The following is a 19,046-nucleotide window of genomic DNA, read 5'->3' on the forward strand; positions in this document are numbered from 1 at the left end:
ATTTTCCCACTGTGGGACTATTAAAGATTTTTCTTATCTTTAACACATGTGATTATGTGATTTCTCTTTGTTTGTTTGGGATTTGGAAATAAATAGTGAATGTATAATGTTTGAGTGGCCGTGTTGCTTGATTTTATTTCCTGGACCCAGGTTTGCTTTTACGTGTAACATTCACCCTCCCAGCAGCAGGTGGCGCCGTGAGCCGGACAGAAGAGGTGAAAGGTCGGCGGCTACTTCCGGTAACGTGAAGATGGCTGCCTACATGATGTAAACACGCGAAACCATGCGCCTTAGCGGTGGTCACGTTGAACAGTAGGTAGCGTGTGGTGGTGTCGGTCCTTCGTGTGACATCGAATAGTTGGAAACTACAGTCTATTGTTGGTCTGTTAACAACCAGGACCTCCGGTGTTTCAGCTATTAGCGAGCTAGCGCTAACGAGGCAGGCAAACATGCCAGCGCAAACCATCTTCGTTGGGTCTCTCCCAGCTTCAGCTTCGAATGAACGTCTGGAGGAGATATTCTCTGAAATAGGTCCAATAAAACAGTGCTTCGTGGTCAGAGAGAAAGGTGAGGCTGGGCTTGTTCATTACAAGTCATTAATGAGATGCACCGGGGCTGGAGGTCCAATAAATAGTAACAGTTAAAACACGTATAACTATTAAAACCATGTCATGCTGTTTATGAACTAGGCACAGCAAAATGTCGGGGATTTGGATACGTCACATATTCTATGGAGGAAGATGCTCAACGAGCCTTGAAAGAAATAAGGGACTACGACGGAAAAGCTGTTTCTCTGTCTGTGGCGAAAAAGAAAGTCAAAGAAAAAAAGTCAACAGGTAAGTAACACACGTTATAGAAGCTACAACAGCCACAGCTGCCACCTTGACTTGCTTCTACTTATTCACACTCCCGCTTATGCGTTTCATTTAGCAACTAAGGAGCCAGAGTCATTACCAGAGAAAAAACAACAGCAATCCAAAGGGGTGAAGAAGAAACAGCTGAAAGCTAAGCTCATCATAAGGAATCTTAGTTTTAAGGTTAGTGAGCAGCCGTCATTTGAACTACTGTCTTACCACTGCTCTGTTTCAATAAGAAACTAAGGTGATCTGATCTGTAGTTTGATATTTTTTACAGTGTTCTGAAGATGATCTAAAAGAAGTATTTGCCAAGTTTGGAACAGTTGTTGAGTCCAAAATACCACTAAAAGCAGGTAAAACCTGTAATTGTCACTGGTGGTAATGTTTTGACTTACAATGTGTTTTTTGGTTAAACTATGTATGTTATTTACTTTAGATGGGAAGATGCGAGGATTTGCATTTGTCATGTTCACAAACATGGCCCAGGCAGCAAAAGCCCTTAATGCAATGAACCTGAAGGAGATTAAAGGTCAGTGACTATGTCTCCATTGTCATTGTTCTTCAACAATTCCTGACAGGAGTTTGCTTTGTCTGAACATTTGACTTTATATTTCATTACAATGGTTTCATTCACAGGTCGGCAGGTAGCAGTTGACTGGGCTGTTCCAAAGGACAAGTTCATTGCCACGCAGCGGTCCTCCATCGCAGGTGACCATCAGCATTGTAAATGGCCGTTACATAGGGGCGATAAGAATGATGAGCAAACTCATAGTTTGTAATGCAGTAGGTAAAATATTTTACTTCATACAGTTATAATTTTGTTTTATTTGTCTTGAAGAAAATCCTAATGTAAAGGTGGAAAGTGTACAGCAATCAGACACAGAAAGTGACACTGAAGATGCGAATGACCAAAAGACACAAGCAGCTCCTGCAAAGGAAAGGTGTGGGTCTCTATTAAAACCTCTAGTATTTAAACCTCTGCATTATGATCATTGATGGCATATGACCAATGTTCATAATGATAATTTAATCCACATTTTTTCATAGAGTCACTTCGAAAGCAACTGTGCAGGTGGATGAATCCCAATCGAATGATGAAGATGATAGCATGGAGGAGACTGATAATGATGAAGATGGTGATAATGATGATGACGATGACGATAAGGGGGTTGATGACGATGATGATGATGATGATGATGATGATGATGATGATGGTAGTCTTGATTCATATAATGAAGATGATAGTCTGGATGATGAGGAGAGTGAGGATGATGAACGCAAATCAGGTATTATCTCTTGTCCGATTTTTTTTTTTTTTTTTGTTAAGTGACTTGACCTCTATTCTTAATACTTTCAAATGTTTTTGACATGTCTTGATTACTGCTCTCTAGCGCAAAAGAAAACCTCAAAGAAACAACTCCCTTCAGACGTGACAGAGGGCAGAACAGTTTTCATCAGGTTTGATTCCTATACTTGTTCTTTAATCTGCTTTCATTTGTCTTATTCTTTTCCATCTCTCAATGCTTTATTGTTTTACATTCAGATTCTCTGCACACCTAATTTATTAAGTCATCATCATCTCCTCTTGTGTCTGATGCAGGAACCTGTCCTTTGACACAGAGGAAGATGGCCTTGAAGAAGTACTCCTACAGTATGGAGAGCTTAACTACATAAAGATTGTTGTCAACCCAGACACAGAACATTCAAAAGGTTGGTCAGCGCTTGAGTGAACCATTTTTTTATTTTGGTGTTTTAGAAAATAGACTGAATCATAAATTTCTGCTCTGTTGTTTCCCCAGGATGTGCATTTGCTCAGTTTAAGACCAAAGAGGCTGCAGAGCGATGTATAGCTGCGTCACAAGATGAAGCAGAGGTAGCGTGTATGAATAACTACACTTAAATATTACTCATCGTTGTTCAGCCTTGACATCATCAGTCGTCCTGTTTTTTTGTAATAAGACAATGTTGCTACCTCATAACATTGTGCTACCTGATGCAGAATGGTGGCATCCGTGTTGATGGCAGGAAGCTGTTGATTGTAGCAGCAGTGAGCAGAGAGGATGCTTCCAAGATGAAAGTAAAAAAGGTGAAGGTGGAAACAGGAACTAGGAATCTGTACCTGGCCAGGGAAGGATGTGAGTAAAGCTGTTTGTCTTTTTTTTTTTAACACATTTTCAGTTCTCCATCTACAACCCTCTGCTAGTCACCCTTTAGTTTAAATGCTTATGTGACGAGCTAACAATATTAGAGGCTTAGTTTAAGAATGGCTTCATTCAAAAGCAGGAGCCAAGCTTATCACGCATGATATAAGGACACAAATTAACATTCCGAATTACGGTTTTAACAACTGCTTAAAAAAGTAATCATGTCTTCTTGCGGCCCTTGAAGGATTAAAATGATCAGCCCAATGTTTTGATAACTACTTTTATGCTTCTTTTTTTTTTTTTTTACTGAAGTGAGTATTTTCTCATCTAAACACAGTGATCCGTGCTGGAACAAAAGCAGCAGAGGATGTGTCTGAAGCAGACATGGCCAAACGAGTCAGAGTGAGCAAATGTCTTATATTTCTTTATCTTTGATTTACTGTACATGCAGCGTATTATCTAATCTTCAGAGTTACTTCTGTATGTGACTTATCTCTTTAATGTTGTGTTTTTCTCAGTTTGAAGAAATGAAGAGGGCCAAGCTTCGAAACGTGAATGTGTTTGTCTCAAAGACTCGTCTGTGTGTCCATAATATGCCCAAGTCAGTAGACAATAAGAAACTCAGATCGCTCTGCCTTCAAGCAGTAAAAGGAGCCAAGGGAGTTCGCATCACAGAAGTGAGAAACATGGAAATTTATTAATTATTCTTTATTTTAATAGACACATTTTTTAGTGGTTTAGACTGGCACACAATTGAAAACCTAGTACTGTCCACTAGGGGGTGTAGTTGTCATTTTGTCATTTTGTTGTTCACCTTCTGTTTCTCGTAGTGTCGGGTGATGTATGACAAAAAGCCACTGAAGGGTCAGACGATGGGACAGTCACTGGGTTTTGGCTTTGTTCAGTTCCAGGAGCATGAACATGCTCTCGCTGTGTTGCGTTACCTTAACAACAACCCTAACGTCTTTACCTCACATAAGGTACATTTTTACTGATTGCTCCACGTATGATCATTGTGCTAAAGGGCAACTGCATGTATTGGGAAGCATACATGTAGTTCACTTTTAATACTGTAGTAACTAATCATATGTGTGTATTTTATATCACCCTGCAGAGACCTATTGTTGAGTTCTCTTTGGAGGACTTGAGGAAACTCAAAATAAAAGAAATGCGACAACAGAAAAGCAAGGTTTGTGCAATGCGACCACCTTAGACTCTCAGAATGTTTATTTTGAATGAAACCAACCCTCTGTGCATCATCCTGCAGGCATTAAATATTCAGCCCTTAAAAGGAGACGCACAGATGTCTGAAAAGTCCACACTGAATCAAGGAGGTAATGAAAGATCAAAACATGCTATCATCCTGCACACACAGTCAATTTTATCAGAGCTTTGTTTTATCACAGTGGAAGTCATCCACTGTGATACATCTGGACTGTTTCATTTCTTAAACCGTTTCTACTGCATTAACTCGATGAAAAGTGTCATTGTTACAGTAGTGGTGTAGACAGCCACGTCTGTGTGGCTCCTAGGAGTGAATTAAACTGAAATAAACAGTCATTTATATGTTAATCTTATGAAGAACTTCCTTTTCCCCCACTATCTTGGTTTGTTTTAATCAGCTACTCCTCAGAGTCACAAGAAACATGATCAGTATTCTGGCTTCCAGACCAAGCCTGAGGTCGAACACATTGATCTAGAGAACGGAAAGAAAAGAAAGAAGGTTCTACCTCTGCCTTCCCATCGCGGACCCAAGATCAGGTAAGGGTTTATCCTAAATTACCATTGTGTATCTGACAGGCAAAAATATCAGTTAGGCGAGCTGGCAGAGTAATAGAGAGGGTGACATTTCCTCATGAACTTGAGCCATGAAAACATACTGTACTAGTCAACAGCATCAACACCTAAATGACAGACTGTGAACTGTCATCTTTTGCAGAATGCGGGATAAAGGAAAGCAGCAAGCTCCACCACCCAAGAAAGCAAAACCTGGATCCAAAAGGAGAGAACATCAAAAACAAAAGATGGAGAAGCCCACTCACCCAAGAAGCCAGGTTTATAAATAAGGATAGTTTTTTATCTGCGGTCATAGTCCCAAGGCGGAGAGCAGCTGCACAGTTGTCATTTTATAACTCACAAAACTTGAGTGTTTAAGTAATAGTTCAGAATTAAAATAGTTTTGACCCATGAATGATCAAATATAAAGAGTAAAGAGAAGTAGCTCTATATAAAGCCATGTTTGAATCATCGCTGTAAAAGTATTTGAGATATGTTGTCTACATGGCTAAATATCTGAGACCACAGGAATGTAAAAAACATGGGTTCTTGGCAGTATAGAAGTAATGGAAAAAAAGCTGGTATGACGGGAAGCTGTATGTGGGATGTACCCATCCGGTCTCTTCCTTCGTTCCAAGCATTATTGTAGTTGCATTATTGTAATTGATGAATCTTATGGAGGAGGTTTGTTTCCGGCACACACTGTAAACTAATACCAATAGCATAGAAAGGCATCAGGGTCTAGTGTTTAAGGTGAACAAGCAGGACTATCACTGTGCTATTCAGATATTGGTTAAGTGTGTTAGTTCAAATCAGCTTGGGAGACTTCATATAATGTCAATGCAGTTTATGTCTTCTCACCTTATACTGTATATTGTGTTCCACTGTTTGGGAGCGTTTATTGTAATAAAACTCTATTAGTGCACCCTTAGTTTCTAAAACTATAATGTTTAGCGCTTAGTTGACATTTTATGACAAATTATGAGTTTACGTGAAAGCTGATTTTATATATTTTTTATTTATGTTTCAGAACGTTAAAGCTGCAAAGAAGAATTTCAAGAGCAGAGATAACGACCGCTTTGACAGTTTGGTGGAGCAGTACAAGAAGAAATTGATGGGCAACAGTACTGGTGTCAAAAGAAACAAATGGTTCGACAGTTAATCATTTGAGTGTGGGAGAGAAGGTCTTTATTTCTACCATAACACAGATCCTGTATATTTAACATCCTGAGCTTTTAGAATAAATGTGCTGGTTCTCATCAGTTTGTGCAGTAATTGAAGTCATGTTAAACTCTACTCAGACCCATGTTTGCATTTTGTAATCCATGCTCAAAATTCTGTTGTGTAAAATGTTTTCCTTGTGTATTTTTATAAATCTAATTAGTAGAGTTATTCAATTTTGTGTTGATTTTTTTTAATTTTCAGATTTCTTTTTTACACCCATGGCCTAATTCACAGATGTTCCGAAGTATAAAACATTTACTTTAATGTTTTGACAGTAGTTAATCATAAGCTGATAGAAGAACACTCCCCACACATGAACTCTGAGATAAATCATCACAGAGACACTTTAACCTTGTCTACGTGCCTTTGTCTTTCTCTTCCATGCTCGTTTCTCACTGGCAGTGTTAAATACAATAATACGTTTATTAAATATGTATAAACAGTTCAAATTAGTTGTAAAAAATATAGGCAGTACAAAAATACAAAATATATACAACGTATAAATAGCCATTATGGAAGAAACAAAACTGACAAAGTTTCTTTTCACCCTTTCTCTCGTTTTCCTCCTCATCAAACACAGCTGTTGTTCTTGGCCACTTTCCACGTTTTTCAGGGCAGGAGATTCCAGTGATGACATCACTCCACTGATGTATCCGGCTAAAGTCAACGTGAATCAGCTTTTTTTCGAGTTAACGCGCAGATCCTAACTTTCAGGCAGACTTAACTGATTAAACGGGGCGATCATGCGAACATATTAGCAGCTCATTTATCTATGTGCAAAGCCATTCCAGGTCTGTTCACTTAGAAACATCCCTGAGGAAACTTCATCTTTGCTGCAAACATGCTGATGAAGAGGTTCCTTTTTTTTTTTTTACTTTTACAAAATACTAATTACAATAGATAAATAAATACATATAATATACATATATATACATACATATAATACATATAAATAAGTACCTGTTCAAGAATAAACTTCAGACCTTTCTGACTCTCATCCAGTATCCGAAGCTTCGACAAACCTCTAATTATTGTTCCTAAAATCCGCTTTTAGCAAGTCTTAAGATGATCCAGGTTCTTCAGCAGCTCCTTGAGGAACTTCTTGGTTCTCATGAGAGCCTCGAAGCTCACGGTGTGAGTGAAATGCTTCCGTCTCTGCAGCTCCTCCAGCGGCGCCGGCACCAAAACCTTTGCCTGCTGCTCAGGACAGTGTCCGGACCTCCACTGATCGAGGTAGCCCGTCAGCGAGGACATATCCGACTTCACCTGGGAGACGCCGGTGAGCGAGTCGGAGATCAGGCTGTTGTAACCGTTCAGGACCGTTATAATGGAGGACAGGCCGTCCATATCGTTAGCCTGTGGACTGAAGGTCGGCCCAGAAGGGATCTGGAAAGAGACGGAACGTGACTCAGTCCAAGACGAGCCAACTTTCCTCCCCCGTCTTCCTCAGAAACACAGCCGATAACCTTACCTGGAGATCTTCGTTCAGCCTCCTCACCAGCAGCTCACTCATCCCTTTCACCTTAGTCTTCATTTTCACGACTTCCGGTGGCAGAGGAGCAGCTGTGGTCACATGCAGGATGTGCATCAGAGAGAACAGGAGCGCAAGAGTGTAGTCCATCTTTCCAAGGATGCACAGAATTCCCCAATGCAGTAGTATTCCTGGGAGAAGGATGAAATGGAATAGGATTTATGTATGCAGTTAATAGTTTCTTAATGTCACTGCTGTCACGTCAACAAGTTCATATCAGTGCCCTGTTTGTTTCCTACTATTACTATTACTTTCTAATCTTTTAGTCATTTCCTCCGTATATTTGTTCACGCCAGCAAATATTTGTGTTAGAGACACCTGTAGTTTTACGCTTGTACAACTGGTCCAAAGATCAAATAAGTCGGCGAACGTCCCAACAAGCTGTTAACTCTTGAAACAAAACCAGATGCAGCTAAAGTGAAACGACGGCGCAGCCTTCAGGTGCAATAGGAGAGGAGAGTTGACCTTACCTTAGCTGGTGGCTGCGTGTGTGCCACTGTGGGGCTCCATCAGGGTATCTTATAGTCGAGCTGTTGACTCATCCCTTAGTCACATCTTACTGACCCCCGCCCTCCACCCACCCACTTACCTCTCTCCATCCCATACCCCTGAACCCCCCTGTGGCGCTGCGGGAGGCGGGAGGCATGAATATGCAGCGCATTTTTGGTAACTGTTCCTATGACACGTTTGAGTCACGCGAATAGTTTCATCCAAATGAGCTGATAAGGATTATTTTACACACTACACGCTTCCTGGGGAAGAGCCTCTGCCAGCAGCCACTCTAAATCCCACCGGAGCAGCATGAGTTCAACCCATGTCAGTCTTACTGTACTGCAGCAAATCCAGAATTGCACAACTTTCCTGCGTGGAAAATGTCCCCGGTGAGAGATAATGATGATGAATGATGCTTCTTCATGATGCGACTCCAGAAAAACGTGCAGCGCTGCTCTATGTCACATCCTGGACTCATTTTTGTAAACATTTCCCGTTGTCGTGTGACATGGTTGACACACAGATGCAGGGTTAATTCATATATCAGTCTATATATATATATATAAGTCTAGTAATTTAACTGTGCTTCTTATCTTTTTGGTTGATTCCGTCACACCGGTTATTTTGTGCGTGCACAGATTTGCCTTTTTTTTTTTTTTACTATTTGCTGAAGGATCGATACGTTTTGTGTGACCAGGCACACGTAAAATACTTGCATCACAGGGCTAACAACCACTCACTGCTCACACTCAGAGGTCATAGAGTGAATGCCACTCTGCACATCACCACACTGTACTTGAAAGGAGAAGTTTGGAGCTAAACCCCAGCTCCACTTCCAGAAATAATGGAAGTAGTATTCATCCATTTTCTACCGTATCATATAAAGGCAATGCAATAATGCTTGGAAGAGTCTTTTTACGTTCAGTCGCTCCCTGAAGCCTGGTTCTGTTGGACTGGGACCAGATTCAGGCTTTTATCACCACAGATGCCTGTTGCTACTGTGGGTTTTTAAAGTTAGTTGTGGTCTGTTCTGGTCTTTAATAAATGTTGTGAATGGCTTCTTCTCCAGCACACAAAGCTGTGGTCAAGTTTTCTTCTGTGCTTTCGGGCCTTTTGCTGTTGCACTTTTTCTTGTAATGTTGTTGTTGCTCCCTCAATGGGAAGAAGAGTCACTTAGGAGTGCGTTTCTCTATTTCTCCGAAGCACAAGTTTCATCCGAAGAGAAAAACACCTGGAGCGCAGAGCTCTTTTCGCTTTCTTCCTAAGGTAACTTACAGTAAATCCTGCATGCTTGCGCGCACGTTCCACCAGGATGAGAGCGCAGCATCACACAAGGAGTCACAGAGGGCTCATAAAACCGGTAACAAGTGGTCATTGCCACAGTTTGAGCAAAACAAACAGACGTGATAGGATCTCAGGATTGTTGGGAAAACGAGGCATTAGGACAGATTTCTGGGAAGAAAAGTAAAAGGGTGACGGTCCCTAACGTCTGGATGCTCAACGGGAATGGTGTATTATTCATGAAGGGAAAACATGAAGGAATGAAGCGAATTACATAATTAGATGATAAGTTTCCGAAATTATTAAAGAGATTTCTCCAGAACTGTTCTCCGCTGTGGTCTCTTGCCAGCAATGGAGCTGACATCTGGGCTGAATAAACGCTGCCTGACACTGGAACTATTTTTAATTCAGCGTTTCGTCTGCCAGTATGTGACGTCGCAGTGTACAGGAAAGATTTGAGACGTCGAAACTATGACCCCACGCCGGAATTCACATTTGCTCTATTCTGTGTGCAAGTCAGTAAACAGACAGTGCTTGTGTCTTATTTTTACATTTCAGATGGATCTGTGGTTTTGCTTTCACCTCGAAGGTTAATTACAACGTCTGCGTCGCTTTTAAGCTCAGCCACGAACAGATCACGAAGTCGATGAGTCAAGTTACTTCCTCTTTTGCCAGACAAAGATGTCAGGTGATGACTGTGTTAGTTTAGTCCGCAGGTCTCATGCAACAAATGGCGTCGTCGACCTTCATACTTTTGCTCCCTTGGAGTCCTGAGCCATCAATCGAACCCAGTCCCTGAAGGACGCGACACCAACTCCTCCAATGTGACAGAAGGACAGTGCAGGGCATCATTAATAATTCATGAAGGATTTGTGTCACATGACTTATGGGAGCATATGAGTCACATTCTCACAGGGAGCGTGTGCTCCCCTTAATCAAACTAAACACACCAGCACTCACTTAAACTGCATGTTTAGGACCATCTTTGGGATTAGGAGATGGGCTGTAATGACTTTAGCAGGGAGTGAGGTAGAATAATGCACAGACCCAGAGGTTAACACAGTGCTATTGGCCTGTTCTCGTGTCATTTAGCGCAAGTGAGGAGCCTCGGTATCAGATTACTCGTCCAGACGCAGCCTGGAAACCAGGAATTTTGCTGAGCACGATCTGTCTGCATGAGTCACAGGAATGACGGGAATTTGGATTCATTGATCCTGAGAGTGCTGCCATTCACTATGCGCTGTTTTCATGCCGTCCGCTGGTCTAAAAGGGCTGACTCAGCTTCTTTTTATTGTTGGGGCACTTCAGAATCAGACCGTGTAAAAGTTCATCACTCGCTCGTTATCACGTCCGTTGGCCCCAGGTCCTTTTTTTAGAATTTAAAGGCATACGGCACAAAAGCAGCTCGTTCGCAGGTTTGCAGAAGTGGGAGGATTCAAACACCAAAACCTCTGGGTTTTGAATATTACATTTGTTTAGAGAACAAAAAGTTTTCTTTGGAAGTAAATTCCAGGGGAGGGATTGTTAAAGAAATGTGTTTTACAGGAAACCATTCATCTTGTACAAGCTTTGTCTGTGAGTCTGCATGACACTGACCACATCTACTTCTACACCTGCATGCTTACATGTGCAAAACCTACGGGATATGACAAATAAACTGAATCATGCTGCAATGAAAGTAAAGCTCTGAAATCAAACACAACAACCAACACATTCCTTGTTATGTCTGGAAGTGATCCCGTCCATGAGTAAATGCAGACAAAAAGAAGTCAGTCAAAGCACAGGAAGCTGGATGAGAACCGGAATAATTCTAATTAAAGTGTTTGTGTTCCACAGAAATTGCTAGTAACTGGTTTTTAATATCATTATATCTGGAGTATTATTGTATCTGCTCTTTTTTTCTCCCTTTTTTTCTAAATGTTTCCATCGTTTCTGTATCAGCATTCTGGCCTATGACAGGTTTCTGAGATGGGAATTCAAAAACATACTGTAAGTCTCTCAGTTTATTTACTTTTTCCACTGCAATGGACCATCTGACCAGTGAAGTTACAGAAACCCATCTTTTCCACAGTGGTAACAGATTCCAGATGTTCTGTCAAAATGAGTACAATAGAAAGTGAGTAGCCCTGCATCTGTTGTTTGAGACACACAGGAAGTGGATCACAGTCCTTCAACAACAGCCTAAAGGTAAAACCAGATTTACCCACCTCAGCTGGAATTCTATCCAAGGCTTTGTGAAATCCTTTGAGTCACGTGAAGTGTGTGTGTGTGTGTGTGTGCGCGTGCGTGTGTGTGTGTGTGTGTGTGTGGCCTGTTTGGTTCAGATGTGACAGGGGCCAGGGAAGGCATGATGTCAATGGAGGTCCTCGCTTCGATGTAGGTATAAGGATTGTGCGTGGGTGCGTGAGTGCATGTGTGTGTCTGTGTTTTACTGGAAACAAACTTGCTGCTTGTTGCATAGAAAACACCTGATTTTGGTTTGGATGATACCTAAGAACTTGTTGAATTAACGAGCAGAGGAAATGACACATTTCTTTAAAGGCTGTTTATTTCGTCATCATCTGAGCTAAAAAAAATCACTTTTCATAACAATTAAACGAGGGGTGTTTTCAGACTGGAAAACACTGAACAGATCTGCTACTAAACAGAAACCTAAAGCGATTCAGCTCCTTCTGTATGTACTGTATAGTGTATGTATGGTCCAACTACACATTAACACACACATCATCTCATCATCTTATGAACATAACCTGGTGTAACTGCAGATAGAGGAGACAGACTTTGACTGCTCATGTATTATATATTTCCTGCACAGGACACATCTGTATTGTTTCTTCCAGTCCCCACTGAATCTCACCACCCCCACCACGAGAAGAACCCCTAGCTTTGCTGCGCTCCATTTCCCCCTTCCTTCTTTTCACGTTGACGCACGTGCCGCAAACATCCAGAATTGTCTACTTGCAATTATGTCTTTTCTAAGGTAAGATAATTTTGTAGTTTATACAATATGTATATTACACACAATTTCCTCAGTCAAAATAATAATAAATAAAATAAATTTAAGCAATGCTGCCATCTTGTGGGGAAATCACACGGCGCCGAAGATGCGGTGCAGCAGCTCAGGGCTGAAGAACATGATGGACGCTAGTGAAAGTTTAAAATAAAAGATATTTGTTGGAAAGTTTTTGTACTTCCCAGCTTCTTCTTTGTTATTGGTGGAGCAGCCCAGCAAGAGGTGAGCGGAAGGGAAACTAGTGGAACCAGAGCAGATAAAACCTTTTCCTAATTAACAGCGCCTGTGTTTTCTACTACAAAGTTACATCTTTCACCCAGAGTCACGTTACTCTGCTGCTGTCAGGCCCTGGGAGTGATTTCTGAGACGTGAGGGTCCCTTGCAGATGCTTTTTGGGGTAAGGGCTTCCTGGATAGACTGAACAGCAAGCCCAGACCGCAAAAAGGTCTGAAAGGAACAAGGCTGCAGAGCTGAGCGCACGACCACCATCACCCGCTGCACCTGAAACACACAGTTAAGCATCGGTGAGTCTGACAGTAAATTAGGCTGAAAACCTGTCCTAAGGCCGGAAAATAAACCCTCGACCCAGACAGAGAGATGAGAAGGGCGAAACTAAGACTAAACTTCTGCACCATTTCATTGTCAAACATCAAATACACTACTATTATTACACAAGGAAACCGCGCAGCGTCTGTGAGCTGATCTCTACATACGCTGGTTAAGATACGGATGTGATGTGTCACAGGATTCCTCAAAGCAGGAAGGATCCACACGCCCATTAAACAAGCTCAGCGACTCAAAAAGTGTGCTAATAAGCAGATCACATGCGTTTGGCAGCGATAACCTCAAACACCTGCTTTGTGACGTCAGTGATGGTTTTGTTCTGTTCTTTGGCACATGTCAGCTCTACTGTCAGGTGTGAACGGCCCTGTTGTTCCACAGCACCTACTGGTTGAGGTCTCCTCATATATCTCCTCAATACCTGGGAATTCATTTTCAGGAATAGATGCAGAGGCAGCAGAGACGTCCTCCACCATCATTCACTGCTGAGATGGGGTTTTCATGTTAATTTGTAGTAAATTGGTGGATTCTTTCTAAATTATTCTACTTCTGTTTAATCTGACAACGATCTGTAAGATAATGTGATAATGTGGTCTCTGACAATGGCTTAGTCAGAAATCAAACCTCTTTAAAGATTTGCATGAGGTTGACCTGTGAAAGGAGATTTTAATCAGCTTCAATGAATCTGTTGGTTGTTAGTCAGTTACTCTATGGTTGTTTTTCCCATGTTCAGTATTTTGAAGCCTGGTGATAAGTGTTTTCTAATTCAACATGGGTGTAATCAAAGTCCAGTTGTGACGTTTAGTGACATCAGAGGCCTTGATTTTTTTATAAATGTTTCCAGCCTCACGTTTCTGATTGGATGTAGGTAAAGATTTGAAAGTTCCTGACTGGTGTGCATTTTATAGTTTATCAGCTTAGAAATATTGTGATTGTTGATATTTGTGACTTGAATTAACATAAGGTGACACTTCGTGAGCAGGTAAAAAGCAGTTCCATTGTATAAATTCTGTTTTTTAAGTCACACCAGATTGTTTAGTTTGATGCCAGTGAGTGCTTCTACAGGTAGCAGGTTTTTATATGTGATATAATTTTCAGTTTTATTTTAATCTAATCATCCATCGTATTCCAGCCTTGACCTCTTAGCTGCAGTTTAAAATGACATACGTCACGCATAACCTTTCACTGATTTTAACACAGTCAGAGAGATTGATGATGTTTTACTGTAAAGACTGAATGAAAAGCCAGATCTGTAGGTAAAAAATACACCCACCTATATCCAACCTATGCACAAACAAATCACTCTAATTTTACACTTGTGCTTCAAGCAGGGAGTAAAGGATGATTACGTGTAACCTTAGCTTGCTAAATGTGAAGTTGTGATATATGTGATACCTAGGAGAATTCAGTGAAACTAGAAAAGCTGTAATTAACACGGACACGTCCCAAAGCAAACTGTGGCTCTGTGATTTTTTTAAATAAAAGGCATATTTGTGTTGACTGTGTAATTAATAAAAATATACGAATATCTGTAGATAATATGTGATACCGTATCTGTGTTTAATTATAGAAAGCCAGAGAGGAAGAATCTGTGTGTCAGGTGACAGAACACCAGACGTGACCATACACCTCCTCTGGCACAGCTTGGTGTAAATGCAAACTGGTGCATAATACTGAATATTAAGACACATTTATTCATACAACTGGACAAAATATATACAATTTTAAACTATAAAATACACAACAAACATTGATCGTTTTTACAATGCACCCATTATGCAGTTAGCTGGCATTACCTTACACAGTTGCAACACAGTAACAACCTAAAAGGCAAAATGTGAGCTTTGTGTTCTATGATGAATATGATGAATGATAAGGTAAAATTAGGTAAAAAGGTTAGGTAAAATTGTATCCTCTGGACAATAAAACAGGAATCTCCGGGGGTTAAATGGGGTTTACTGCTGAACAATGATGCTGCAGCGGACGGAGGAGAGTGGACCACACTGGAGGAGCTTCATGTGAGCTGTCCATGGTTCTGAAAGCTTCACACCAGCCCTGCCGGTAAACGCCCTAAAATCCCCCACCTCCTCTCACGACACTGTGCATGTGTGCAAGTGTGTGTGTGTGTGTGTCCGATAATGTGTGCATGTGCGTCTGTTTAAATATGTAAATGTGTGTCTGATTGAATAGGAGCACCAGCATCTTGTTGAATGCAACATGTATCCCTCTTGGGCTTTTTTTCTTGTAACAATGGGTTGCACTGTCAATTCATCCTGCTTATACCCACGTCACCTGGCCAGTAGCCTGAAAAATAACCCTCCTATAATCCCGAATATGCCCGCAATCACTGGGTAATACACAACACCGTGATCCCTTGACGGACGCATTGAACTTCAGCGGTAAAGATACGATCCACAGGCGAATTCAAAGTTTGGGAAAAGACTAAATCTCCACGCATCGCCCGCGTTCGGTTGTGCGCGTCGGCAGGTCGCCGAGCTGCGAGCAACCATGACGCGCACGGTCTTGAGCCACAATAACGAGACGCCGCTCTCACCGGCGCACAAGCCCCGATCAGCAGTTTATAGACAAAACGTGGCACGGCAACAGTAAAAAAAAACGTGTAAAAATGCGAGAATAAATGGGCGAGAGCTGCGTTGTGCGTTGAGATGTGATGGCGAGGGAGAACGGCGCTCGTTACCTCTGTGCGTCTGGATGCGAGGGCTCGGAATAGGTCAGGTTGTGTAAAGCCCCTGGGAGAGAGGAAAAAGGGAAACACAATGCGAATAAAACACGGCACAATCACACGTATGTAACGGGCAGCGCGTAGCAGGAGACGGGGCGAAACACGGCATGTGCACGCGACCGCCACACGGCAACAAACAGCCCATGCTGCGCACATCAAACCGCACAAGCACGTCAAATGTTCGCGAAAATGTTGTCCCGCAAAGCGAGTCAAAGCCAAGCTTCATGCCACGAATGCGCTGTGGATGAGGAGGGAAAAAGCATCCATACATACACACCTCCCTTACTACCGCTGATGCTCGAAGGGTTGGGGCGACGTGATGCCGGTCTGATCATTTTCACTTCAGCATTTTGATTCACCTCTGTTTTCGATGCATTTTGGAGGCAATATACTTCCATTTTGTACTCGTTTCCATCCTTTCTGTAGGAAATACTGCAAAAGACCCAAATGGAAGCCACTCAATTCCTCCAGTCTGCGATTGACCCGCATTGACGTCATTGCGTCATTAGGTCTCCCCTGGAAACACGGGGCTCCCAAAAATAGCAACACATTAATTCAGCCTGCGCTGGGGTTGGCTTGGCGGGGGTGACTATTTGTATCAATCCATAACCCCTCCTCTGATTCTAAGCAATAATACAGTCCTTTTTCTCTCTCCCTCTCTGCCTCTCAAGGACGAGCTGATCACGACTCACGGCTATTTTTGGAAAGAGTGAGTGAGAGAGAGAGGGAGAGGGAGAGAGAGAGAGGGGGGGGGGGGGTGATGGGGAGAGAGGTGGGTGTGAGGAGAGACGCCCGCACCTCCGCTCGCCTCTCCGCTGGCTGGCTGCGAAACAGAAACAGCACCGCGGGGATAAAAATAGCAGGAGAGCGGTCATCCAGCTCAGCCTGCGGTGGGGCGGGGGGCGGGGGGGGGGGGGGGGGGGGGGGGGGAGAGGCGGGACCCGAAACCCAGTTAAGCGCCAGCGGAAAGGGGGGCCTGCGAGCCCCGGGCCCGGCACCGCCATTCACCCCGGGCGAAGACGCGGAGAAGGCGCCTCGCTGATTCGCCCGTCCATCCATTCATGCGTTCATCCGTTCATTCATTCGGTCAGCCCGTGTAACGAAATCACGCGAGGCCTCCGCTCACGCTGGACGTCCGCGGGGCAGACGTGAGCCCCGACGCCAAGTCCATTCATACGTGTCACAGCCACACGGACTGCGCGGCGCCGCCACCGCATTGTACTGGTCGCTCGTGTTGCAGCGCCTCTCTGCATTGAGACAGATGTGACACTACAGACAGATGTGCTCTGTCGTGATGCTCATGTGCACGACCACACTCTGCTGACGTTAGTCATTTTCTGACTTCACTGACCTCTGAGTGACAGGAAATATGACAATAGGTAATAAAAGACGAACCCCGTCAATATTAACAATATCTTTAACTTTCATCATTATCACAAATAGTCCATGGGGAAACAATGGAATGATGCCACTGTGTTTGACTTAAATAGAATAGCGGTGCGTCTAATGTCTTATCTGACTGCCGTTATAACACCGACAGCGGGGCTTTGTGGCCGTGAGTGTTAATCTTTAAGTGCTGACGCCATCTACTGGCTATTTAGGAGAGCTGCATCCATTAGAAAGCCTGATTGCGTCAGTCTTGAGCCAGCACAGGTGGAATAATTCTCCTCTCCTCTTTAGTATTACATTTACATTAGGGGGAGAGGGGGCGGAGGCCCGACCTGCCTCCTTCCTCTCTCTCCTTCCCGTTCCGCTGAAAATTGGGAATTGATTAATGGACACCGCGACCTTTTCCGCGCATTGTCCTCTGCGGCAGACGAATGAAGGCTGGATGTTTTCTGACAAGCGAAGATCCACACACAATGAGCCCTGGGAGAGCGGAACCAATTGAGGACAAGAGGCTGCAGGGACCCCGGTCCACAGCAGGGGGCAGGACGGAGCGCGCTCTGGAGACAAACCTGTTGCAGCACATCTATAAAGTATAATGCGGCTTATGTAAGGCTTTTCTTCTTCTTCTTCTTCTCCTTGTTCCTGATCAGCTGCCGAAGCACGAGCCCTTCAACTCGTGAAGCGCTGTGAATAATAATCATCAGCTCTACACGTTCACATAACAAACAAAGGCGCTGCAGAATAGGCTCATTGTGGTGTTACTAAATGTGCAAGTAGTGACACCGTCAGAGGAGGGTTTCCCTCACCGACACGTGAAAGCACGTAGCCACGTTCACATTTGAACCCCATCACTCGTCTCTATGGGCCCCGTTCAGTGTTTACTTTCACTCCAGTGCTGGCGGACTCTCGGTGAACTCCTCTGCGGATGAACGCCGCATTCTCTACATCACGCTCCTCATCGGGAGCGGAATTGCCTGCCCCGGTGATCAGCCTCGCACGCCGCTCCCGGGCTTTTAATTGCACCACTTTGTGCCCATATGGCTCCGATGTAACGCAGTAGGGTACCTTGAGCGACATCAGCGCAATCGCCTTGGGAGGAAATAACAGCCGCCGTATCTCTCCCCGGTCACAGAAATTAGGAGCAGACGCTGGCATCCATTACAGCTCCTGACGGTAAGCAGTTTAGCTCAGCCCGCTGTAAATCACTGCCACTGGAGATACGTGCGCCGCGCTGCCTTTATGTGTAGTTTCATCTCCACACAGTCCTGATTTATCAGCTGCTTCTTTTTGGCAAGTAATAACGGTGCCACAGTTTCACCTGGTGGAGCCTCTGCGCTGAAGAACGCATTGATTTATCCGGCGGAGTTATTCTTTGCATACAGTGGGAGGCTTGTGATGTTCGTCCTGCACCGGGAGGCTGCTTTAACGGCTTCATAACGGCACTGTAGGGAGATGCGGGCTAGTTCATTTTCAATTAACCGGAGACTTGCATTAGCTGAAGATATTAGGGGGCAGGGCAATGCTGCTGCGCCAGCCGACAGCGTGTGATGCTGGGATCTGCAGGGCCCGCGCCGCCCGGGCCCGGCGCGAGCACACACCGGCCCCATAAATACTTGCCCAGCTCGAAGCTTGAAGCACCACTTCCTAATGTGTGTTCATTCAGGGACACGGCGATAATGCTGTCAGAGCCGTTTATGGGTAAAATTGCTTTACAGTTGCACGTGGCGTCGCTCCCCTGCAGATTTTCCAAGCAGCACTACGCGCCCCCACCCCCACCCCAACGCACCACCTCCTATAGAAAAGCATCCAGCACATTCACACTCGAGGCACTGAGTGTTTGAATTCAGCCGGACAGTCTCGTAAAGCTCATTTTGCTCGTTAATGAGCTGAAGGGGGGAGGGGGGGGGGGGGGGGGGGGGGGGGGGGGTTCCTCCTGCACCAAAACTGCAGTGAACGAAAAAGTTAAAAGTAAGTAAATAAGCTAAGATGGCGCCACAAGTACAAGCTTCACTAAGAGGACGCGACTATTTATGAC

General features: G+C 43.6%; 2 protein-coding genes and 1 long non-coding RNA gene across 3 annotated transcripts; 1 reads left to right on the plus strand and 2 right to left on the minus strand.

The window, feature by feature from the left end:
* Nucleotides 1-171: 171 nt before the first annotated feature.
* Nucleotides 172-6,169, plus strand: rbm28 (RNA binding motif protein 28). The gene is made up of 21 exons (XM_029153830.3): nt 172-312; nt 398-567; nt 690-836; nt 931-1,037; nt 1,135-1,210; nt 1,294-1,386; nt 1,494-1,565; nt 1,696-1,798; nt 1,905-2,143; nt 2,249-2,315; nt 2,458-2,567; nt 2,657-2,730; nt 2,857-2,992; nt 3,339-3,403; nt 3,520-3,678; nt 3,832-3,981; nt 4,116-4,190; nt 4,269-4,335; nt 4,624-4,762; nt 4,941-5,055; nt 5,808-6,169. Exons 1-21 carry the CDS (start codon nt 284-286, stop codon nt 5,937-5,939), a joined length of 2,325 nt encoding a protein of 774 aa, XP_029009663.1. The 5' UTR covers nt 172-283; the 3' UTR covers nt 5,940-6,169.
* Nucleotides 6,170-6,308: 139 nt separating this feature from the next.
* Nucleotides 6,309-8,081, minus strand: LOC114857398 (leptin-like). The gene is made up of 2 exons (XM_029153842.3): nt 7,473-8,081; nt 6,309-7,387 (listed from the first exon to the last, which is right to left on the minus strand). The coding sequence occupies exons 1-2, from the start codon at nt 7,620-7,622 to the stop codon at nt 7,052-7,054; spliced, it is 486 nt and encodes a 161-aa protein (XP_029009675.1). The 5' UTR covers nt 7,623-8,081; the 3' UTR covers nt 6,309-7,051.
* A 3,754-nt stretch (nt 8,082-11,835) lies between these two features.
* On the minus strand, nt 11,836-16,258 carry LOC121202321 (uncharacterized). The gene is made up of 3 exons (XR_005897845.2): nt 15,900-16,258; nt 15,578-15,629; nt 11,836-12,819 (listed from the first exon to the last, which is right to left on the minus strand). It is a non-coding gene; the product is annotated as an uncharacterized LOC121202321 (long non-coding RNA).
* Between the last annotated feature and the right edge of the window lie 2,788 nt (nt 16,259-19,046).

Source organism: Betta splendens, chromosome 6 (genome assembly GCF_900634795.4).
Source record: "Betta splendens chromosome 6, fBetSpl5.4, whole genome shotgun sequence".
In the NCBI taxonomy this organism is placed as follows: Eukaryota; Metazoa; Chordata; class Actinopteri; order Anabantiformes; family Osphronemidae; genus Betta; species Betta splendens.

Excerpts from the sequence above, each read along its gene's own strand:
- rbm28 (XM_029153830.3), top strand. The coding sequence starts at position 284 with ATGCGCCTTAGCGGTGGTCACGTTGAACA. Across the intron at positions 1,566-1,695 it reads GCAGCGGTCCTCCATCGCAG|AAAATCCTAATGTAAAGGTG; the intron begins GTGACCATCAGC and ends TTTGTCTTGAAG. Across the intron at positions 1,799-1,904 it reads GCAGCTCCTGCAAAGGAAAG|AGTCACTTCGAAAGCAACTG; the intron begins GTGTGGGTCTCT and ends ATTTTTTCATAG.
- LOC114857398 (XM_029153842.3), bottom strand. The coding sequence starts at position 7,622 with ATGGACTACACTCTTGCGCTCCTGTTCTCTCTGATGCACATCCTGCAT. Across the intron at positions 7,388-7,472 it reads GGCTGAACGAAGATCTCCAG|ATCCCTTCTGGGCCGACCTT; the intron begins GTAAGGTTATCG and ends GTCTCTTTCCAG.